This window comes from Notechis scutatus, chromosome 1 (genome assembly GCF_049901735.1).
Source record: "Notechis scutatus isolate UNSWTSFEM ecotype Mainland chromosome 1, rNotScu1.2, whole genome shotgun sequence".
NCBI lineage: Eukaryota > Metazoa > Chordata > Lepidosauria > Squamata > Elapidae > Notechis > Notechis scutatus.
The window spans coordinates 241,424,570-241,449,457 of NC_142009.1; the positions used below are offsets into that span (position 1 = coordinate 241,424,570).

Here is a 24,888-nt window from a genome sequence, read left to right on the forward strand (position 1 = left end):
TGACAGCCGCAGCCATGGGCCAGGAACCCACCACACCTGAAGGCCACACATGATGGGGACCCTGCCAGACTGGCTCTATTCATATGCCAGGTAATTAGTCCAGCCAGCAGTGAAGATTGAGGTGGAGCAACAAGCCATGGGGGGGACCGAACTCTGTCGCGACTGACCTGACCCAAACCCTGAAAACCACCTTACTGACTGACCCCTGGTTCCTAGGGAACCAACAATGGTTAACCCATGGGGGGGGGGATTGGCATGGAAGTACACAGGTGTACTATTGTGCTATCATACTAAGAAAGTATGAGTATTTTCTGGATTAATGTTCCAAAACAGAGGGACAGCTACAGAGAAGGCTTACTTACACATCCTTTTTCCTTTACTCTTTGCAGAGGTGGGTTCCTAAGCAATCACTTCCTCCCCAAATGCATAGGCTAGGCAGATTTCACCTGGACAAGATGGGTCCTAAGATAATATGGAGCTAAGCCATATAGGATTTTATCAATGACAAACCAACACTTATTTGGGGGTTGGAATCTAATGGTTGGAATTGGTTGCCAATGCAGTGACTGTAGAATTGGTGTTGTGACAGTAGAGGCATTTGAGTGCTGATGTTCTGGTTATTCCCCATGTGGCATTAAAAATTAATGTGGAGGGAAAATACACTGGTGGGGCACAAAGAAAGCTAGAGGTCCATGTGATATTAGAACCTGTTGAAGATGCAGCTTGTAGTGAAAGATGAAAAACAAGGCTGTTTTTCTCATGTGCATCATTAATTGGCCTTGTTATACATGAAAATAAAATTAAGTACACAAATGCTTACCAAATGGTCTGTGGATTCTTCGTTTTCTGGAGAGAAAAGTATAGGAAAAATACACATTAGTATACAGATAGTCCTCACTTAACATTCAATCATCCAGAAACTATTTGGTTACCATGGTGCTGAATGAGGGGGATTTATGACAGGTCCTAGCTGCAATCATCACAGCATTCCTCCGATCATGCGATTGCCATTTGTGATCTTCATGGGCAGTTTCCAACAAATAAAGTCAGTGGGGAAGCTGGCAGGATGTCAAAAATGGGGATCACATGACTGTTGAATACTGCAGCCTGATGGGATTTGCCTAATAAAGGTCACTAGGACTACTCTCAAGGGGACGTGGTGGCTCAGTGGCTAAGACGCTGAGCTTGTCGATCAGAAAGGTCGGTGGTTCGAATCCCTAGTGCCGCGTAACGGAGTGAGATCCCATTACTTGTCCCAGCTTCTAACTACCTAGCAGTTCGAAAGCATGTAAAAATGCAAGTAGAAAGAATAGGGACCACTTTGGTGGGAAGGTAACAGCTTTCCATGCACCTTCGGCATTTAGTCATGCCGGCCACATGACCACGGAGACGTCTTTGGACAGCACTGGCTCTTTGGCTTTGTAATGGAGATGAGCACCGTTCCCTAGAGCCGGAAACAACCAGCACGTATGTGTGAGGGGAACCTTTACCTTAGGACTACTCTCATAAGTTGGGGTGGGGCCATGTTTTGCCTTATGATTGTGTTGCTTAGCAATGGAATTCCTGGTACCAATTACAGGTAGTCCTCGACTTACAACAGTTCGTTTAGTGACTGTTTGAAGTTGCAACATCTCTGAAAAAGTGACTGAGGACTGTTTTTCACATTTATGACCGTTGCAGCATTCCCCCATGGTCATATGATTTATTTAAAAAGTGACTGAGGACTGTTTTTCACATTTATGACCGTTGCAGCATTCCCCCATGGTCATATGATTTATACTTGGATGCTTGACAACTGGTTCATATTTATGACGGTTGCAGTGTCCTGGGGTCCGGTGATCCTCTTTTGTGACCTTCTGGCAAGCAAAGCCAATGGGGAAACCAGATTCCCTTCACAACTGGGTTACTAATTTAACAACTGCAGTGATTCACTTAACAACTGTGGCAAGAAAGGTTGTAAAATGGGGCAAAACTCACTTAACAATATAAATGTTGGGGCTCAATTGTGGTCATAGGTTGAGGATTGCCTGCACCATCAGTAAGCGAGCAATATCCGTATCAAATCTTTGTACGGGGAAAATGGCAAGATTTCATTGCTAAATAAGGGATCACTTATTTAAAGCTAGCTGACTTGATAACCTGATGATTCCTCTCATTCCATTAGTTCTGTTATCAGCCCTGGTCTTCCAATTAAATGTATAGCTGTTCTTTATTGTACTTCTTCCTTTGAAATTTCTGATCCTGCATTCTGCAAGAACTTTGGACAGGATTGCAACCTTATGCAATGGACTATGGGTTGGCACAAAGGAGGCTAATGGGTAAGAGGAACTAAGCAATCTTTGTCCCATGGGTGAGGATTCTTTAAAAGAAAGGTTTACTTCATGTTAATATATCCATCCCAATAATCAAGTTTTGAAACAAGCATTTTCAGCTTCCAGTTTGTAATTCACATGAAAATGTGTCAACCTCATATATCCATAGGCCTCCAGCAAATATGCACATTTCTCCCATTGGCTTAGCATGTTGTGTGAATCCAGCTATTACATCTTATATGCATATTTTAGTGCAATCTGAACATCCAGCCAATTGATACTTATTCAGCCAACCTTAGTTAAGCAAACTACAGCTAAACACAATGTGCAAATCCAACTCACAAATTAGCACACACTGTTTCCTGCTTTGGGTCTCCCAATTTTTCTGTACTTTGGTTCATTTAATGTTAGATAGCTAATTATTTCATATTTAGCAATTCATCAGGAAATTACCTTTCTTCATTACAGAATTGGATTTACTCCATTTATATATGATCCAAACCACCAAGGGAACCAGTATAAGTGAAACAGGTATGATCCAAACCCATGTAAATAAGGCAGCTGAAGCTTCTAAAAGACAAAATAGGAAGCCTTTAAACAAATTAAAGATAATGGAACTCTTCTACGTATGCACTCATAACATGCCAAGAATGGAGGTTAGATTTATAGATAATGGTACAGCTATATGAACCTTGCCATTACAGTTTGAAGATTGTTTATGGCTAAGCATGTTGCATATACCCAATGTATTCTTGTTTATTCAGGAAAACATAATTTTGCAAATCATGATTTACCATAATGAATAAATCCAGGCAACTGCTTTGGGAAACAAAATTAGCCAGAGCTTTACAGACACTTACAAAATTATTTCTGGAGCACAAGGTAAAGGAAGAGAAGGCATGCCCACGTCCATACAGAAGATAATCTGGTGTCCTCCAAATCATTCGACTTACAACTCCAATAACCTTTTGCCACTGATCATACTTGTTGAGGTAATTCCCCGTTAGGAGAATGAGCGCATACAGGGAGACGTAGTGAGAGTAATGTTGAATAATACACACACAGCACACAGATACACTGTACAGTAAATGTAGGTTTTTACTTCCAATAAACGTTTAAGCACAGTCCAAACAAGCAGTCCAAGTCATTCACGGTTAAAGCAGTCAGTTTTCAGTTCAGGGATAATCCAAATATCAAAGTCCAGTATCAGAAACAGTTCAGTAACAGACTTACATCAACAATCAGTAACAGTCATTAGGAGGAATGGTAATACTCTCCAACAGAAAGGAACAGAAATTCACTGTGACAGACTAAACAACCCAGGTTTCTGGCTTCATCTTATGGCCGTTTGAGAAACCACACCCAATTACAGATTTAGTATTCTCTTAAAGGCATAGTATTAAAATGTCTATCCTAGTTTATATATTTCCAACCCAAATAACTGTTAGGTGACTTACATTTCTAACAATACTAAGGCTGGTTGGGGTTTAATTCCAAAAAGGTAGCAGCTTCTTTACACCCAACAGAGAGAAAACAGAACTAATGTACTAATTCTGGGAAGGAAAATATCCTAGCCATACTCTTTTAATGTACCAGATTAAGGAACCTCTCAGCCTGGTATTTTTCCAAAATAGACTGCAGCAAGTGTTTGGATTATGACTCTAATTGGGGCTGGAATTTTCATTGATAAACAAAGAAGTCCTTAAGTGAAACATTGACCATATTGTTTAATGACAGTAGCCCCAGCTATCCAGTTATTAGGTGGGGACCTCACACTTCTCCTGTCCTGCATGAGCTGCTTCTCCTTCAACTCGGACAACTGCAAAACAAAATCACTTGAAGTTGGTTTTGCAGTCTTCCCATTGTTTGAATTATAATATAATTGACAGCTGGTGCTCCGTTCAAAATCCAAGAAAGAAATACTTAGACTCTTGTAATTAGAGAAAAGATATCTTTTACTGGAAATTAGTGGTAGCAATGAGAAAATTCTGAATCTGGGGAAATAGGCACGTACATCACATATATCAAGGGAGTGAAATGTTCCCACCCCCAACAGTTCAAACGGTTCTTCCAATTAAAAGTTGTGAACTTCATCATGTGGACATCTCCAGGTGGTGATGATTAGTTGACCTTGGCTTACTCAGATAAAGGTTTGCAATTGCGCAGAGAAGAGAAAGCTAAGCAGGAATGAGAAACCCTCCCCAGTTTATACAGTATCAGCTGTTAACACTTGCAACACTTTCCACCCCCCGTTACTCATGGCAGCCAGAAAGAAGCAAAGGAAAGGAGGAAGATCTTGAAGGCTGACATTCGGCCCTCCTAGAAAAAAGATGTTAGTCCTGTAAAAGAGGGAAAGATAAAAGGCACGACTTAATAACCCGTTAACATAAAAGAGACACGTATCTAGGGTTTATCAGTATAATTAGAACGAAATGCTCTGACAAACTTAGGGGCTCTAACATCTTTTTCATTGACCCATTCAGCCTGGGACAAAGGAAAATGCTTCCAAGCAACCAAATATTGGAGTCGACCCCTCCGTCGTCGAGAGTCTAGAATCTCTTTAACTTCAAAATGTTGTTCGCCATCAATAAGCAATGGTACAGGAGGGTCGGTCTGGGTTGGTCTCAGATCGGAAGTATGTTCAGGTTTTAGTAAACTAACGTGGAAAACCGGGTGAATTCGTCGAAGGCTTTTAGGCAATTTCAATTGGACTGTCACAGGGTTTACAATTCGTTCAATCGAGAAAGGACCAACATACTTAGGACCAAGCTTCTTTGACTTTTGAGTGGTTTGTAGAAATCTGGTGGACAAAAAGACTTTATCGCCAACTTGATATGGGTTTTGTGGAGTCCTCTTTTTATCTGCAAATTTCTTATGAGCGCGATGTGCATCATCCAATGCTTTACGAACAACTGGCCAATTAAGCTGGAGTTGTGTAATCCATTCATCCAATGACTGAATACTAGGCTTCTCACGAGGGAGTTCAGGTATGGGTACAAAGTCTTGTCCCAACGCCACCTTGAAGGGAGTAAATCCAGTACTACTATGGATAGAATTGTTATATGCTACTTCAGCAAATGGCAATAGGTCAATCCAATTATCTTGCTGATAATTTATGTAACATCTAAGGTATTGCTCCAATACCGCGTTAGTTCTCTCACAGGCCCCATTGGTCTGGGGATGGTGGGTGGAGCTTAATCCCTGGGCGGAGCCTAATAACTTCAAGAACTCCCTCCAAAAGTTCGAGGTAAATTGAACAACCCTGTCAGAGATTATGCGTTCAGGAACCCCATGTAATCTATAGATATGCAATATAAACAGTTTAGCCAACGTTTTTGTAGATGGAATCTTCGAACAAGGTATGAAATGTACTTGCTTGGAAAACAAATCAGTTACCACCCAAATAACTTTCGGGTAATTCCACTATAAAGTCCATAGAAATTTCCTTCCACTGAGCCGTTGGTCTAGCCACATTTTGTAACAACCCTGCTGGCTTACCAGGAGGTCTCTTGGCTGATGCATAAATAGAACAGCTAGCCACATAGGTTTCAATGTCCTTCTTCAAAGTAGGCCACCAAAATTGCCGCTTAACTAGGTGTAAGGTTTTCACGAACCCAAAGTGACCAGCTGCTTTAGAATCATGAGCCTGTTGTAAGATTTGGCTCCTCAGTTTCTCTGGCACATATAACTTGGCTCCCACCCAGGCCAGTCCATCTCTAACTGTACAGTTATTCGAATGAGCCAGGAACCAACCATCGAGTTTTAGAGCATCCTTTAATTGCGCAGTCGAATCATTCGATAGATCCACTTCCTTCTTCTTCGTTTGGGCTTTAGTAACTACTGGAGCTGCCAACTGTTTGATTGGGACAATTGGCCGTACTACTTCCTGGCGAGCACTATTATATTGAGGTAGTCTAGAAAGAGCATCCGCCATGAAGTTCCTCCCGCCTGGAATGTACTTCAATGAAAAATTAAACCGTTTAAAGTACTGAGCCCAGCGAAGTTGTTTGGGGGACAGCTTCTGAGGCATTTTCAAGGCCTCCAAATTCTTATGGTCGGTCCACACCTCAAACGGGTGTTTTGCTCCTTCCAAGAAATGTCTCCAAGTGAGTAGGGCCCAACGAACTGCAAAGGCCTCTTTTTCCCACACTGCCCACCTTCTTTCGGTTTCAGATAATTTACGGCAGGGATCCCCAACCTTTTCGACGCCGCGGCCCGGTTCCGGCGTCAGCTGGCGCCAGCGGCCCGGTTCCGGCGTCAGCTGGGCGCCGCCATCTTTTTGACGAAAAATCACTTCCGGTGGCGTCACGGAAGTGATTTTCGTCAAAAAATGGCGGCGCCAGCGCTTCGGTGAGCTTTTTCAGGTAGAAATGGCTTTCTACCCGGAAAAGCTCACGAGAACGCTGGCGCCGCCATCTTTTTGACGAAAAATTGCTTTTTTACCAAAAAGATGGCGGCGCCCAGCAACCAGCGGCCCGGTAAGGCTTGTTCCGCGGCCCGGTACCGGTCCGCGGACCGGCGGTTGGGGACCCCTGATTTACGGGACGTATATGCACAGGGTTGTAAAATCCTCTTCTCATTGATTTGCAGCAATACCGCTCCAACCGCCACATCACTCGCATCGGCCTGGATTACGAAAGGAGCGTCCATGTCCGGGTGCTTTAGCAGTGGTTCAGCAGCAAACAGTCGTTTCAGCTTTTCAAAGGCCACTTGAATTCCATGGACCACTCCAGTGGCTTACTAGGTTTTGGTTTTGCCTCCCCTTTGGTTTTTAGGAGGTTTGTGATAGGCAGTGCTATCTTTGCAAAAGCTGGGATAAATTGTCAGTAAAAATTGGCGAATCCCAAGAAACTCTGAAGTTGTTTTCTGGTGCGTGGGGGGGGGGCATTCCAACATGGCATGCACCTTCCCTGGATCCATTTCTATGCCCTCATGTGAGATGCGATACCCTAAATAGTCAATTTTCTCCTGATGGAACTCACATTTGGACAATTTACATACAACTTAGCGGCTCAGAGTTTCTTTAAGACTGACCGCACTAGCTTCAAATGTTCATCCCAGGTCTCCGTGTAGATAAGGATATCATCAAGGTAGACCAAAACCCCCTTATATAAATGTTCATGTAAAACCTGATTAATCATCTGCATAAATACTGCTGGAGCCCCCCTGTAGGCCAAATGGAAGAACACGGAACTGGAAACAACCTATCGGGCAGTTAAAATTCGTCCCCTTCCTTAATTCGAACCCGGTAGTACGCTTCTCTCAAGTCGAGCTTCATAAAAATCTTCCCCTTGGCCAGGTGGGCCAGCATGTCCTTCATCAGGGGGAGGGGGTACACGTTTTCTATGGAAATGGCATTCAGGTTTCTGTAATCAACACATAAGTGAAAGGAGCCATCTTTCTTTTCACGGAACAGTACTGGGGCCGCTACCCGGGGTCTAGCGGGCTGGATGAAACCACATTTCAAATTTTTATCGATAAACGACCGCAGCTCTTCTAATTCCCGCGGTGTCATCGAGTACAGCTTAGCTTTCGGGAGTTTCACCCCAGGTAAAAATTCAATACTACAATCTGTTGAACGATGAGAGGGAAGTTCATCCGAGGCCTTTTCACTGAATACTTCCTTTAAGTCCCAATATTCCTTCGGAATTTTCTCCTCCCCCTTCAGTTCCTCGGTGCCCGTGGAAGCTAGGTCAATAGGAGTCTGGAGTTTTGGTTGAGAACGCCCCTCCCCTTCCGGGCACTGGTCGGTACGTATGCGTAATGACCCTCTTCTCCAATTGATGTGGGGGTTCCATTTCCGGAGCCAGGGAAATCCCAGTATTAGTGGCTGTTCCATCCCAGGAGCCACAATAAAACATAGTCTCGCTATGCTTCCCCATTGTCATTTCTATGGGTTCCGTTATGAAACGTGCAGGACCACCCCCTGCCACTGATCCATCCAATTGGCAAAAGGCTATGGGCGTTTTTAAAGGTTTTAGTCTTAAGCCCATCTTCTGTACTACTTCCGGGCTGATCACACATCTTGTGCACCCAGAGTCTAGCAAGGCCGGCATTTCCCCCTTGGCCCCCGATACGGGTACCGTTAACTGCACTGGAATGGTCATAGGGCCCTTGTTTGGACTTACCAATTAGTCGTCTTCCGAATAGACGTCACTCTCTTCAGAGGAGGTCGGAGTTCCCAGCCCGTCTCCCTTCAGATGGGCGACCTCTACAACCTCCCTCGTCTTGTCTTAAGCGCCATTTCGCGATCCTTCGCTGAGGGTTTTCCGGGGTTTTTTTCTCCTCTTGGCGCCCCCTTCGGTTGCAACTTGGCCCAGCAGTCTGCAGCCCGGTGACCTTCCTTCCCACATCGGAAGCAGACAGTAGTCTTGAGTCTTGCTGCCATCCCTCCCTTTTGGGGTTTGAAGGCTTCTTGAGGACGTGCGTGGGAGGGCTTGCTCCAACCAGAGCCTCCTCGACGTCTGTTTCGGGTTAAATCAATTTCCACCTCTGCTGCCAGTACGTACCACATCTGCAGATCATTGGGGTCTCTTCTGGCAATGCAGCTCTGGTATATATCTTCATTTAACCCATCTTTGAATGCTTCTATCAGGGCTACTTGGGACCAGCCTCGAATATGACACGCCAGTTCTCTAAATTCCTGGGTGTAGTCGGCCACTGATCTCCACCCCTGATTTATGGTCTTCATCTTAATCCTGGCCTTATGTTCCGCCAGTGGGTCCTCAAACCTTGCCCTCAGCGCAGTCATGAACAGGTTATATATAATTCAACAGCTGGGGAGCATTATCATTATGCAAAGTCACCATCCACTTTGCAGCTGTTCCCTCCAGAGCCCTGGTAACACATCTAACCTTGGCTGCTTCTGAGGAAAAATCCCCTCCGTATTCCTCCATATAGCTCCAAACTTGTGCTAGGAAAAATCCCAACTCTTTGGGATCCCCCCCATATTTTACTTCCAACGGAGGCAACTTTGGAGTTCTACGTCTTCTGGCAATTACTCCTTCCCCTGAGGGCCCCAGGGATGCTGCTTGCTGTTGCGCTAGCCCAGGTTGATTTATGGGGATGGCTGCTCGGCTTCTTCTGGCTGGGGCTGCCTCCCACTCCTCTCCCTCATACCTTTGTTCAGCATGAGGTTCTCCGAGGGCTTCATCTATGAGGCGTCTGGCTTGATTTAGTAAAAAATCTTTCCTTTCCCTCTCTTGCCTTGGCTCCTCTCTTCCATGCCGACGGGTAAGGGTGACTCCTGGGGGGCTCCTCAGGATCCTTCCAACCTACTCCCAATGACGATTTGGATTTTACAGCTGGTTTTTCCTCAAGGTTGAGCTCTGCTAACAAGTCAGCTTCTCTTACTTCCTCTAGCAGGAGCGAGTCTTGCCCTCCAATGGCACCCAGGTCTTCTTGGTCGCTGGCTGGAGTTGACATGATGTTCAGACCCCCTCGGAAGAAATTGTGTTATCTCTCCGGGTGGGCTGATAGAAAGTAGATTCAGAATAATGTCAGCTGGTGCTCCATTCAAAATCCAAGAAAGAAATACTTAGACTCTTGTAATTAGAGAAAAGGTATCTTTTACTGGAAGTTAGTGGTAGCAATGAGAAAATTCTGAATCTGGGGAAATAGGCACGTACATCACATATATCAAGGGAGTGAAATGTTCCCACCCCCAACAGTTCAAACGGTTCTTCCAATTAAAAGTTGTGAACTTCATCATGTGGACATCTCCAGGTGGTGATGATTAGTTGACCTTGGCTTACTCAGATAAAGGTTTGCAATTGCGCAGAGAAGAGAAAGCTAAGCAGGAATGAGAAACCCTCCCCAGTTTATACAATATCAGCTATTAACACTTGCAACACTTTCCACCACCCCCGTTACTCATGGCAGCCAGAAAGAAGCAAAGGAAAGGAGGAAGATCTTGAAGGCTGACAATAATGCTAATCTGTCATTAAATAAAAGTATAGTAGTCCTTGACTTACAACTATTTGGTCTATTATCGTTTGAAGTTATAATACTAACCGGGATATGGTGGTCCACATTTCATATCTGTTGTGGCATTGCAGCTTTCCATAATCACCTGTCCTTCAGGACACCTAGAAATTAAAATGTTTTTAGAAATTAGATTGTTTATTTAAGAAGGCATATCTATCTTCTGAATGAAAAATAACAGAGTATTTGTACAATTGTATTTATACAATTCAGTTTTGTATAATGGGATACATTTTGCAGGCAAGGTTGAGAACTGAAGGGTTGAAATATGCCAAATTTTACAGAAATCGATACAGTTCAAATCTTATTGTTTTTTTGTTTACAAAAACTTAACTTATTTTAGGATAATGATTTTGCCCATTCTAAATCACAGTGAGACTGATTGCTGGAGGTCGAAGAGGAAGAATAAGAGATTTAGTAGAATTTTCCCCAAAATAATTCAAGAGGTCCATTCAGCAAACCTTACCCAACTCAGGATGGGACATTGGTAAAAATTAGGTATGTTCATTAAACCAATTCCTCCCTCCCCAAAATTGTCTCTAATGGCAAAAATACCATAAATGGAATGATGAAAAGAATGACAGTGCTAAAATCATAGTGGTCTAACAGGCAGAACAGTCGGTTACAGTACTGTTATTTATTATGGCATTTTATACAAATCAGAAATGAAAATGTTTAAGATCTGGAGCTATAATTCACTGCCATTTTCCAGAAAGCTAGTCAATTCATACAAGATGTAGGCCCAAATTTTTGAAGTCTATTTTTAAGGATAGGAATAGGAAAAAAAGACTCAACGGCAAAGTACCCTCACCTCCATCTCAATTATTTGGGCCCCAGATAAATTTTATCTGTTTTTAGGACTTGATAATTTTGTTAAGCACCACCCAAATTTGGCCATTTTAACTAAATTTCAGCCACATATTTTCAGAGGGGTCTCCTGCGGCTGAGATTGTCTACCCTCTATAAATATTGAAACCTGATATTTTGCTTTGTTGTTACCATATATATAAGTCAAAGGACCCAGAATCAGAATTGTGTTCTGAAAAGAGAAAATCTTTCATTTGCAATCTAGGGATCACCTGATTTTAGATTTATAAAATATATATTTTATAAATATACAACAGAAAATATATAAGATCTAGAAACAAAGGGGACAGTCTCATGAATCTTTATTAACTTTCCACAACATATAAGTTAAAATATTTTAGAATCTCAGTTCTAATGTCTGAATACTGACTTATTCAATTAAACTTTGAGAATTTGAATTTTTTCTAAGATTTTAATTCAGTTTCTTTAACAAGATGTGGAGCTGATACAAAACACAGGAAGAAAACATTTTTGTGTGGGGAAACTATAGTCTGAACTAATGATAATTAGTTGTCACATAATCAGGAATCTGTTAGCACCTCTTTTATTTAAGAAATTTTTATTAATTGGAAAATATGCTATCAGACTCCTGATATTTTTTGCCATTATAATTTACTAAGGTTCTTCTCTTACAATATTGGGAAATACATGTAAATTATCTGAAACACTTGAGCTAATCCTTAGTTCCTCATAAAAACCAGTAGTGCCCAATGTGGCATCCAAAAGACCCAATGTGTCTACAGTCACCTCCTTTGATCCCTGCCAACTTCCCAACCCTACCAAGTTTTTATATGTTTAATTTTAATATTCAATTTTGTTAAAAACAAGGAAAGCTGACCTGCTATAAAGAAAAATGTCACTCCATCATCATCATCATCTCCAAAAGTATCTCTGGTCTCCAAAGGAATGCCTTAAACTTTCTTAGAAAATAAAAATGGTATCTTGCAGGAGTTGAGTGTTTTGTCTGGACATGAGCCTAATTTATTATTCTCCACACTCTCTTGTATCAGGAAATCATCACTTCTTGTAAAACTTGAGTTAAACTGCTGACTTAAAGGCTGTATTAAATCTTCAGCAAGCAAAACAAACTGTAAACCTTCTCAATCCCTTTTTTGAGATGTTGAGGAAGTGGCATTCCATATATGATAAAGACAAGTATCATACTCAATACCAGGTCGCTTCCAAATAAAATATTTTTGTTGTTTGTTGTTTTGCTATTTGCTTAGTTTCCAAAAAATGACAATTGACCTCAATAAATGAATAAGATATACCACATATCAAATACACTGCCCAATTCCATACTAATCTTTATTTTTATTGCCTTCTGAACTTCTATTTGTCCCTTAAATTTACACATGCAAAGACTTGTGACCAAACTCTGTAGACTGCAGCACTTTGGTATGGTGGTGATTAAGCAAGGCAGGAAAGTAAGCACTATTAAAAACGAAACAAAACCAACAAGTAAGTAGAAGTGAAACAGAATGCAGGAAATTCATGGCAAAAGAATACAACCCTACTGCCCTGGCACTATGAATTCAAAAGTGTTGGGCCTTGATGACTAGGAATTCTCTGGACTGTAGTCCTTGCACATCTAAAGGCAACATTCACAGAGTCAAGAGCCCCCAATTATTGTTTAATCTGCAGCAAAAGCAGATTTTGTGGAATGTGTCAGAACTGCATGTGCAAAAGTGAACACTGCAAATAAGAAAGCCAGTAATTTTTAAATATGCCATTCCTGCCATGTTATCTAGTTTTAACATCACTAGGGCCAATTTTAGCACACTTATCCAAAAGTTAATAGGCTGAGCTATACAAAAGCTTTAGGAAATAGCACATGTTGTACATTTATGAATTAAATGTACAATTTGATATTCCAAAGCATAGTAGCCTTAGGTACAACTTTTAGAGTTTTACAGATGCAGCAACTGATGGGTTTTTTAAAAATGCAGCAGAAGTAGAATTAAACATGGAGAATAATCCCACAGTATAAATCTATTAAACCAACATTTAATTCTGGAATTCTTGGCATACTGCTCAAAGGCAGTGGGTTTTGCCCAGAAAAGAATATATATAAATTTCTGCTTTATATCATCATTAAAAGGATATTGGCTTTCAACTTGATTTAAAAAAAAACAACAACCTATGTTTGAACATAATTTTTACATATTATTTTTCATCAACTGTTGGATTATTGTTTATATTGTGTATGCTGTTGTTTTAAATCTGAGTTACAAAGATGGAAATTGTAAACTGCTCAGAGTTGGTTTCAATTGGAGGGACTTATTAGCCCAGCAAAATGAATGAATGGATATAATATGACATATAAATATCAACTTAGCTTAAATGCAATCAATTTACTGCAAGTATTTTTATGTTTGCAACATACTCTCTATCATAAAAGGGAACTGCACCATAAGTGTACATACCGCGTCTTGCATTTCACACACTCCTCACAGCCTGGAGGGCAGAAATAGCCATCACTGCACTGACACTCAGTGTCCTTCTTCCTGGTGCAAGGTGCTATCATTTTGTAACCTGAAACAGAATTTCCTAAACTTATCAGCATGGACAATGTTTTCTTTTTAAAGAAGGAGAAATATGCACACTGTTCTTTATCAAACTCTACAGGAGACACTAAAAATGAAACAAAATAGAAAAGGACAAAGATTCCTAAGGGGTAGATTACGAAGGAGTTGCAGGAGTAGTTTTGAGGCAGGGAAAAATGAAGTTTGAGACAGTGGGCAGCAGTCAGGTTCCTAAACACAGTCCTGAGCCTAAAATCAAAGATGGAAGAGATAATTTAGATGAGTGACTCCCAACTTTTTGGGCACCAGGAACCAGTTCCATCCACCAGAGGGGGTGTGGTTACACATGCTGCCTGCATCCCACAGAGGGGGCGTTGCTTGTTTACAGGACCAGTTGCTGACATGCCGCGGACTGGTGCCGATTCACAGACTAAATCAGGGACTCCTGATTTAAATGACCCAATCAGTGCAGGAATCCAAACTAATGTCTAACTTCTGCTTGAATATATTCAAGTAAAGGCAACCAGCTACCTTTCAAGGTGATTGGCTTAATTACAATTTAATTTCATCCCCGTGCAAATAGATGAATTCAGACCTCAAGCTGACACTATACAACTAAGAGGCGGGAAGAGAAGCCTAAGAAAAATAAAGTTTACTGCCAAGATCAGGTGACTTTGGATTTAAAAAAAAGTACTTCAACCTAACCCTTACTCAGTTTAAAACAAAGTAAGAACGGGGAGGTAATGTGGTAAAAGGCTAGCAAAATTCTACAATATATAATGCACTATAAGATTGTGGCAAAATCTTATAAAATCCGATGCTGAAAAGTAACACAATACAGGAAGAGTGTCCAAAATGTAACGTACCAGGTTTGCATTCAGTACACAGTAAGCACCGATGTAGACCATTGTTAAATTCAGTATAACTTTCTCCATCTGTACAGGATTTACATTTTGTTGATGTATTTAGAAAAGTACAGTATTCCTCAACATGGGTACCTAAGATATGGGATAGCAAATGAAAGTTAATGTTTAAATATATGTAGTTACACACTTTTGGTTTGTGCATGTCAGTCATATGCTTATACCACCAACTGTTTTCTAACTACATGTTAGAAGACTGCCAACTAATGAAGAACTTTCACAATGGAACCATGGGACTTATATCTGAACTAATATGGATTAATTACTGATTGTTAAATTACTTCATATTTAAACTCTGCATTGTTCTGCTGTTTAAGTCTTGTGCAATTAAGCAGCCAAGCAGAACTAACAAATCATTTACATTTGTAGTCAAAATCATCCAACAATTAACACCTGAAGTACAGAAGCATAAAAAATAGATTTCTCTGTTTCCTATTAGAGATTATCATATTTGCTGAACACAGCAAATGACTTTTCACCCCCCAAATAATGTTTTGCTTGAATCAGGATAGTCACAAAATTTGTTACAACAATTATATTGGCACTGTTGGCAGAGGAAGTAGGACATGATGACAACATGCCCCTGAATAGTAAAAATGAGCACTCCAAATTAAGTTTTATAAACACATATTAAAAATGAATGAACAAAATCCAGTTTATTAGTCTTGCATGAGATTTTCACCCACTTGATTTGCTTTTTAAGAAACCTTTAACTGCTATGCCATTGCTGATTCTGATCCCTGGGACACATTGGAATTCAACCATACAAGTGATCAGGAACAAACTATATACCTTGATGCCTTCACTACAAGACATCACAAAGTCTTACTGGAAGGACATTATCCATGCCCTATAAAAGTGATGGGCTGACCAGATACCAACTCTTAAGTTTTGGGAATGTATTTTTGCTAGATGCTGTTGCACCGTCAAGCTTATAAAATTGCACAGAGGAAGCAAGAATTAATCATCCCGTCAGTCAGCAAGGAAGTTTTTGCAAATTGGAATACATTTGCTTAGTTTTAAATGAGTACTAGGATTATTTTAAGCCAGTATTCTATAGCAGCCCCAAGCTTTCTGGCTACATGGACTGATGGTGGAATGAGCGGGGGAAGGTTTCACACACACAACCTAGATCCTGCACATGCACAAGTAAAGCTTCGCACACTCACTACTGCTTGCATGGCCCAGTTCCCAACAGGACCTATAGTGATTAAATTGCCTAAAATGATTTGGTGGAATATCCATTAAGCCTTTGAGATTTTAGGCTGTGTAACATTGATAAGATGCAAGAAATTGCCTTACAGAACTTGAAAGGCTATGGCCGTGATGGAGAACCTATGGCACGCGTGCCGGAAGTGGCACGCAGAGCCATTACTACTGGCATGCAAGCCCCTGCCCAGAGCAGATCTTTCATGCATGCGTGCCTGCTGCCTGCCCAACAGCTGATTGTCGGGTATCTAGCGTGCATGCGCAGGGTGCACAGGAGACGTGTGCATGCGCAGAGATGCTTGGTGCATGTGGGGGGGATCACGTATGTATGTGCACAGATGCATGGTGTGTGCGGGGTCGTGCATGCATGCGCAGGGGGGTGGAGGGACCCACGCGCATTGCCTTCTGGGTGGTGGCATGCGAGTGAGCGCAAGTGTGCAATTATCACGACAGGAGCTCAAAAAGGTTAGCCACCATTGGGTTATGGGATGGGAACATAGACTTCTTCTTTGGAAAAAAGGTGGGATAAAATGAAGTAGTTGGCGAGAAAAAAGCAGAAATCTATATGACTTCCAGTACCTTCTGTCTCTTTTTAAATGTATCAGGTTTTGTCAAAGGAACTATTTCTGGCAAACTGCCACCCTAGTTATTTTATTGAGGAAGCACAACCATTTTCAAATTACGCAACAGGAAAAAGGATACTGTAAATAGCAAGATCGTCGTGGAGAGAACATTTTTCAAGACATGGTACATGGACTTTGTTAAGAGAAGAAAATTCAATTCAAATTTCACAGTTGTTGTATCTCAAGCAATTGGTGGTATAAATGGTCAAAAAGCGAGTAAAAATGGCCAGATCAGACTGTGTATATTTTCATTAAGTGCGGAAGCACTAGATTTCTTAGTTTGAAAAGAAAATCAATTGTAAAAGGAATGTAAATAAAACTTACGCCCTCCGTTATTTGATACAATTCTCCTTCAGTTTGCCTTTCATTCCAGAATTAATTTAATTGATTTCAGAATTAATTCCAGGCTTCAAACCAGAGTACAAGGATGCCCACCTCTCCCTATTCTTTATTTGTTCCTTAAAAGGATTACCCATTTCTACTTTTTTAAAAAGAACAGGTGACAGCATTTCGTGACTTTTGGACAATCCTTAAAAAAAATAAAAAATAGCAGCAGTAGCTAAACAGGACCAGACAAGGTTAGAAGTTGAATGAGGATACACCAGAACCTCACATGACTAAAGGCTAGGCTTGAAAGTCAAAGGACATTTCAGGAAGTGGTCATGGCAAATGATTTCGACATTACTGTGAAGAAAACATCAATACATCCATGTAATACCCACCCAGAATGTTCTACTTGGGGGAACCTCTTTCTTTAGTATGTCACATGCCAGCAAAATGGAACTACAAGTATCAGAATTCATAGCTGGCTGGCAATGTTGGACACTGCAAACCAACAAATACAAGTAGTCCTCGATTTACAATAATTCATTTAGTGACCATTCAAAGTTACAACAGCACTGATAAAAGCACCATTTTTGCACGCTTACGACCTTTGTAGCACCCCCATGATCATGTGATCAAAATTCAGATACTTGGCAACTGGTCCATATTTATGTCCACTGCCGTGTCCCAGGGTCATATGATCCCCTTTGGCTACTTTCTGACGAGCAAAATCAATGGGAAGCCAGATTCACTTAACAACCAGGATACTAACTTATCAAGTGCAGCGATTCACTTAACAACTGAGGGAAGAAAAAATTTAACAGCTGAGGCATAAAATGGGGCAAAACTCACTTAACAAATGTCTCACTTAACAACAGAAATTTTGGGCTCAATTAAATTTTGGGCTCAATTAGGATTAACTATATAGAATAGCCTAAAATGAGAAAGGTTTTCTTAGATTCAAAGACACTACCTATTGACACTAATTGTTTTACAGTAGCTTCTGTGTTCTTTCAAAAAAGACAGCCCCAATTTCTTTCACCGGAATATAAAATCATATCATCTTATTATGAGAACTTACCTGCAGGACAGCTTTTGCAACAAGTCCCGGAATATGGGAATTCTCCAGGATCGCAGGAGATTCGAAGTGCTGGAGATTCGACCTAGGGGGTTTGGAAAGGGAGAGGTTTCTTCTAATCATTGCACTTTTCCAGCAATATTATCTTGTATTAATCAGAGATGCACAGTCAAACCATTGTTCTGCAAAGCTGTCAAGATAAACTAAATTCAAATCCTATCATCAAAAAAATAAAAAATTTGATTTTTGGGTGTGCGTGTGTTAGAATAGATATTATATAGTGCTTCTCATGGAATGAGTATAACATGCAATGAGTATTAGTAACTTGTCCATGTCACAGGCTCAGAATAAAATACAATTTCCTCCACTTTCCTCCTGACCTATCTCTGTTAAGGTCTTCTTCCTCACTCTCTACTATTCTCTGCCCCACGGTGGCCAACTAGATGTTTTGGGGAAGACCACGCACATGAACTAGAGTGCAAATAACCATCTTCCACCACTGCTTCCTAGTATCTAATATTTAAGGAATACTGTCTTTGGGATCTTTATGCCGGCGAAGAAAAGAGTAGAACGTCTGTGATTCAAGCAACTTTTTAGACATCAGGAGTTTTTTATGGTTTCTAAGATGAAACAAGAGAAACTCCAAAGGCCATTTCACAAATCAGAACTCTTTCAAGCTTGAAAAATAAAAATAAAAACCATAATGGCTATATTACTTGATGAGGAAAAAAAATTTTTTTCTCCTGAACTCAGGTGCCAGCTATTGTTGTCTCTGAACACTAGGGTAATCTGACACCAATACCTACAATTGGATAAAACACCAAGTGAACAATATTCATCTTTAAACTAGGCCTTACGGTTGAAAAAAAACTAGCCTAAGCTAATATTTGGACTTCCTTCTCTCTTCCTATCTCCTCTTTTTATAGCATTTTGTCTGACAAGTAGTGCAGGATAACTTAAAATCTTGCTTGAATATCTGTGGGATTTTAATTGGTCCCTAATAAAGATGTTACTCCAATTCAAATATTCAACCAATAATGTTTCAGCCAAGATCTGGGGAATTATCTATCTATCTACCATTAAAATTCTCCTATCTTTTTGTCTGTTTGTAACCTTCAGTTAGCCCAAATGGTGCATCATTGTGCAAAGTATTTTAAATCAAGGTAGCTCAATTCTGCTAACTTAAAGGATGCGTATAAAATCTGGGACTCATTAATTCTATATAATTGAAATTTCAAGGAACTTCACACACCAGTTGTATTTGCAAAATTGTACCCACTACAGCAGGGGTGTCAAACTTGAGGCCCATGGGCTAGATGCAGCCCGTGCTTAGATCTGGCTTATGGGGCTGCCCTGGAAGAAGTGAAGGACCAGCCAACGGTGCCTCTGCCAGAACTCTGTTTTTGGCTGCGACTGCCTCCTGCAGCCCTCTGCCAGTGAAAATGGAACCCAGGAGGACCACACACAGGTTGCAGGACATCGAGCTGGCCACAACCACTCAGCCTGACCCACCAAGGCTGAACACAACCCTGATGCAGCCCTCAATGAAATCAAGTTTGACACCCTTGCACTACAGCATCACCTCAGTCACATAATTGCAACTTCTAACACTCTGCCAGTTTCCCACATGCAAAGTCAATGGTGAAGCTGGAAGGAAGCTGGAAGTTGCTTGTGCTCCCACTGCTTTTTTGCCTGCTCATGGTCATTCTATTTCTCTGTTTAGGTAAGGAAATATCTCTGAAAGGATGATCCAACAGGTCATGGTTCTAGTTAACAATATTAAGTTGGAACTCTCAAATTGTTTACACAGGAAAGGATCTGGATAACTTTTAAAGTACAACACCTAACTTTAAATATATGGCAACATTTTTTTTTCCTTCAGCTAAAAATGCAACTCTGCTAACTTAAACTTTAATCTCACTATCTCCTTCTACTTGTACATGAAACTTTGTCAGACTTCAGTTGGGCATACTGTATGAATAACCTTTGATCTATCAGGAGTAGCACACAGATAAACAATAAGCATTAATTTATATTTGTCAAGTGTAACATATTTTAAAACAATTACATAAATAAATCAAAACAATATAAAACAAATTCAACTTTGTTTTAAAACTCTGAGGGTTAAATCAGAACCAATAAAATAAGCTAACAACAATCATAACATGGCAAAACTTCCTCAAACTCTAAGTTACTTGCTGTTATACAGCAATAGTGAGAAGATAAACACTATTTCAAAAGACTGAAGATATTAAGTAGCTGTAGTAGTAACAACTCTTATTCAGAAGTAACTCCCAATATAGTTATAGAATTGCACTCTAAATCTTAATTGGTTCACATCAAGTATAATGAATTATTTACTGTTGCTATACAAAGAAAGCATCACTGTTGCATTCGCTTAATGCTAAATAACATAATTAAATCACATAACTGAATTGCATATTCAAGACACCCTTTCTCTTTCTTCCTTAATGTTTGCAGTTTATGATTTTTCTTCATAAAGCACAAAATTAGGAATCTATACATTATTTATTTATTGCATTTATATGCCACTCCTCTCACTGAGAAGTATCTAAGTACTTAAAACTGAAGAGTAGCAGGACAATTCAACAATTTAATTGTTTAAAATAATTTAAAATGTATTTTAATGTGTGTCATTCATGTTTCATTTTGTCTGTCCTTTCATATCCTTTCTATAATGATTCTATCCTGCCATTTCTTTTAATATTAATGTAACTTTTGTTTCGTGGTGAGTTGGCCATGGTGAGCTGTCCCAGGGTGAGAAGGTTTCATATTTGAAGTGTTGTCTATTTCACTTTATTGTTTTGTCGTATAAAGTTTATGGATCCTTTGTATATATATTTAATAAATGAAAAGCTTTGTATTCCTGCATTAACCTACCATGATAAGCAAATATAGCCAGTGAGTCTGATTTTCAATCTCAGCTTTTTCAAACATAGAAAGTATTTACTGTGTGTATTTATGTCTGTAGGTTCATTTCCCTCTTGTGCTCTCTCCCCCAACATTTCTCTCTCTGCCATCTTAAACTATAGGTCTTTTCTCAGATTGTGCAAGCAGGCAAGTTAATGAACTCATATGAAACCAATAGAAAATTTTACAGCCTTTTTTTTAAAGTTAGGTATATTTATTAACTTAGGTATTTAACATGGTCCAGGCTGAATCAAAGATTCAGACAAAGGTGGTTTCAGGCCTTAAATTAATGTATTTATGGAGTTGCTGATATGTGTGTGTGTGTGTTTTCTTACTGTTGTTCTACCCTAGATTATCTCTGTGTTGTATATTTGTTGACCTTGGACTGTGGATGCCACCAGTATTTACTGTATAGTAACAACACCACTTGCCTAACCTGGGTCCTTGGGAAGGACTCAAAAAATTGATAAAAATGCCAAATCCAGTCTAAATATCTGGCTAACTGTGCAACCAACCACAATCCTTAATACAAATTGATAAATCCTTGGCACATAACACCCCAAGTTTAATTGTGATTAAAAAGAAAAAACTGTGGAGAATTGATGTGGCAATACCAGGAGGATAGTAGAATAGATGACAAAAGAAGAGGGGAACATCACAAAGAATCAAGGTCCCAAAATCAAAATGTTATGGCATAAATTGGCAGTGATGTTTCTAGTGATTATTGACACACTGCCATGCCCAAAAGCCTTGAATGGCACCTAGAACATTTGCATATTGAAAATATTTCTGTCAATTACAAAAAGCCACACTGCTTGGACTTGCACATACAGCACATCAATACTTTATATTCCCTCTATTCTATAGGAAGAACTGAATGTGAATGAAGGCCAACACTAGCTATAAAGAACGAGTAGCTGTGATTTCACAGGTTGTGTATATCATAGTTTATATCATAATATGTTGGCAAGGATTTCTAACTATCAATTAGTTAATAGTTGTAAAGGAGTGGTAGTACACCACATAAATGCTTCCCATTGATCTTCAGTATATAGAACTTCTACATTTTACGCATATACAGAAATTCTCACTTTCCTGATTGTGGTCTCTGTCACTCTTCTCTTAAAAAAACAAAACAAAACCCTTTGCAGAGTAGCCTCATCATCTTGAATTAGCTCACAGAATTAGGAAAATATAAAACAGAACTATATTGGTACTTGGTAGGACTGTGAGCATGGTTAGGTAAACATCCAATAGAGTAGCAGAACCTATCTTTGAACTCTGAAACTAGTAAAGGTATACATGCTATTTAAACTCAGCTGCATTTAATTGTGATAAAATTCAAATTTGACGAGGAACTCTTAGGAAAATGAAATTTTGTAATTTTTGATTTGCCTTAGTAAGTTCCCAATTTTTTCATCTGTACAATGTTCTCAGAATTCAGAGTTCCCCCTTTTCCCATATGAAAGTATACAGTTGTTTGCGTTTTAGAAGCATGCCCCTCAAATTGGAAAATTAATTTTGTAGCATGAGGAGATGGAAATCTGTTGAGAATAGTCTCTCAATCATAGAAATGCAAATGGTAGTTTTTATCTAGTACAAAAAAAAATGAAGATTTTAGCACTGCTAATATAAAACTAATTTGTGCTTTTTGCCTACCAAAGGACTGCACCATTCTAAGTAATTATGGAAATTCCTCCTCTCCCCCAGGGGAATAGCCTTTAGGCATTCTCAGTAGTCCAAGGTGGAATCTGAAATCTTATCAGGACTGAGCCTAATCCAATCAAGTCCACTGCATTCTACTTTAAACTTACACTTAATATAGACTGCTCTTTGACATCAAAATATTTTCCTTGTTCTTTTTTTAAAAAACCTAAATCTTTTCTAATTTTTAATGAATTTTTTACAGAATAAAAATAATACAAATTTAAAGAAAAAGTGATAAGAAAGAAAGAATAGGGACTGAAAAAAAGAAAAGGGAAATAAAAGATTTAAAGGAGCAACTTTCAATCTTCTTTACAGCAGTTATAAATATATTTATGTTTTATCCCTTTGGGATCATGGCTCCTTTCTTTCCATATTCCAGCTTTTCTAATAATCAAACTCATAAATCAAATGATTTGTTTCCACCCAAAAATTCAAAAAGGATCAAAATCCAAAGTTCCAAAGAGAACTCAGCATTTTGTCTAAACTTTTTGTGTACATTTAATTTTGTGAAAAGCATTGCCTAGTTATAAACACCCTGATTTATAAGAAACATGAATCACTTTACTGATGTATTTCCTTATTACTTTCATGGGTGTTCCTTCACTCCCCCATCCTAACGCATGCACAATGCCAATTTACCGTTGTGCTTTAGCTATGCTCTGACATCTGTAGTTCTAAAATATTTGGAGGGCACCAGGTTGGGGAAACTAAAGGGCCAGATTAGAAGCTCAGCACTTTCCATCTTATTTTTAATCAAACTTTTATTAGCGTGGTATAGACACTCCAGGAGTTCACAGAACATGTTGTCCATCAAAATACAGTTTGCTTTGTGTGTTGCATAAACTCACCCAACTGGGATTTATTCAATAAACCAGTTAAATAAACCAGAGCATATCTCTGGGGAGCATTTCTTTGGAGTGAATTATCTAATGGAATGGACTAAAATGTCTTAAACCCAAGATGTCCTTTTACCTCACAAGTCATGAATAACAGTAAGTCTTTTTAGTACAGGTAGCCCACAACTTACAACAGTTCATTTAGCGACTGACAGTTCAAAGTTATAAGGGCACTGAAAAAAGTGATTCATTACCATTTTTCAGTTACAATCTTTGCAGCATCCCTGTGATCATGTGATCAAAATTCAGATTATTGGCAAGTGGTTCATATTTATAATCATTGTTGTGTTGGGGGGGTGTCATGTGACCCTAACCCTCTGACAAGCAGTCAATGGGAAAACCCGATGCATTTTGACAACCGGGTTACTAACTTATCACCTGAAGCAATTCAGTTAACAACTGTGGCAAGGTCGTAAAACAAGGCAAAACTCACACCAGAAATGTCTCACTTTAAAAAATAGAAATTTGGGGCTCCATTGTGGCTGTTAAGTCGAGGACTACCAGTACAGATGTAAGCCACTTAAAAAAAAATGGCTGCAGGAACACTTTTTTGAGTTTTAGAACGGAAACCGGTTGAGAAAAGGGCTAAGATCGGCTTCACCCCACCGCCGCCGCCATCCCGAAACGAGGACCAAAAACCTGCAAAACCTGTTAGAACCAGAAGCGGGGCTAGGCCACGCCCCCTCTACCCTCAGCTCCCTCTTCATTTTTTTCATCTATCTTTTTTTTTTTTTAATCTCATCCATTTTGCGGTCTGCGAAGTGACCCAACGTCATCGGCGCCTGAACCTATAGAAGAGTCAGAAGAAAAGTAAAGTAAAAGAAAGTGAAGAAAAGTTGCGGCCTGCCGACGTTACAACTGCTTGAACTTCCTTTCTAATTGCGACGAGAGAGAGAGAGAGAGGAAGAAAGAATGAACGAACTAAGCCAAAAGCCCTGCATAATTGACACCCCGATTCCGCGGGACGAGCCGGCCGCTTTTGTAAGCGCCGGCGGAATCAATGAAGCTGCCCCCGCGGCGCCCGTCCCTTAAGGAATTTCGCCCCTCGCCTCCTCTCTTCGCTCGCTCAGGCGGCCGAGGAGGCGCTCCCGAAGCAACCCGGAGCTTTTCCCGCCTTATTTTGCTCCTCCGTTCTTACCTTCCGCAGGAAAGCCAGGCACGCCACCATCACCACCACCACCTCCATCTGCGCCATTTCAATGGTCGCGGCTAATATCGCAGCCCAGCTCTTCTTTTCTTTCTTTCTTTTTTTTTAACGCGGAGGGTGTGTTTGCATGTGTGTCTTGTGACGGGGGTACCTTAAACTCTCCACCCCTCTACCAGGCGTCACCGGGAATCCCCGCTCGTGAAAAGCGGCTGAAAGCCCTTGATGTTCACCCTCTTCTCCCGGCAGAGCGAGCGAAGCCCTTCCCAAATTCGCAGTTTCCGCGCGGCGCGAAAAAGTGGTTGGAGGGTAAAACCTTTCACTCCGCCCACTAAATAAATCAGAGGCGAGTCTCCTCCTCCAATG

At 40.2% G+C, this 24,888-nt stretch overlaps 1 protein-coding gene across 1 annotated transcript in view; it reads right to left on the reverse strand.

Moving 5' to 3' along the window:
- The window catches only part of LOC113412558 (tumor necrosis factor receptor superfamily member 10B-like), a 33,803-nt gene extending 8,915 nt beyond the window's left edge, over positions 1 to 24,888 (reverse strand). Inside the window, exons 1-7 of the mRNA XM_026668296.2 lie at positions 24,517 to 24,888; positions 17,848 to 17,929; positions 14,554 to 14,685; positions 13,589 to 13,697; positions 10,326 to 10,399; positions 2,766 to 2,882; positions 821 to 846 (exon numbers count right to left, since the gene is read on the reverse strand). Of these exons, the coding sequence (XP_026524081.1) occupies positions 821 to 846; positions 2,766 to 2,882; positions 10,326 to 10,399; positions 13,589 to 13,697; positions 14,554 to 14,685; positions 17,848 to 17,929; positions 24,517 to 24,573 (597 nt within the window). The 5' untranslated portion in view covers positions 24,574 to 24,888. The remainder of the gene's footprint in view (positions 1 to 820; positions 847 to 2,765; positions 2,883 to 10,325; positions 10,400 to 13,588; positions 13,698 to 14,553; positions 14,686 to 17,847; positions 17,930 to 24,516) is intronic.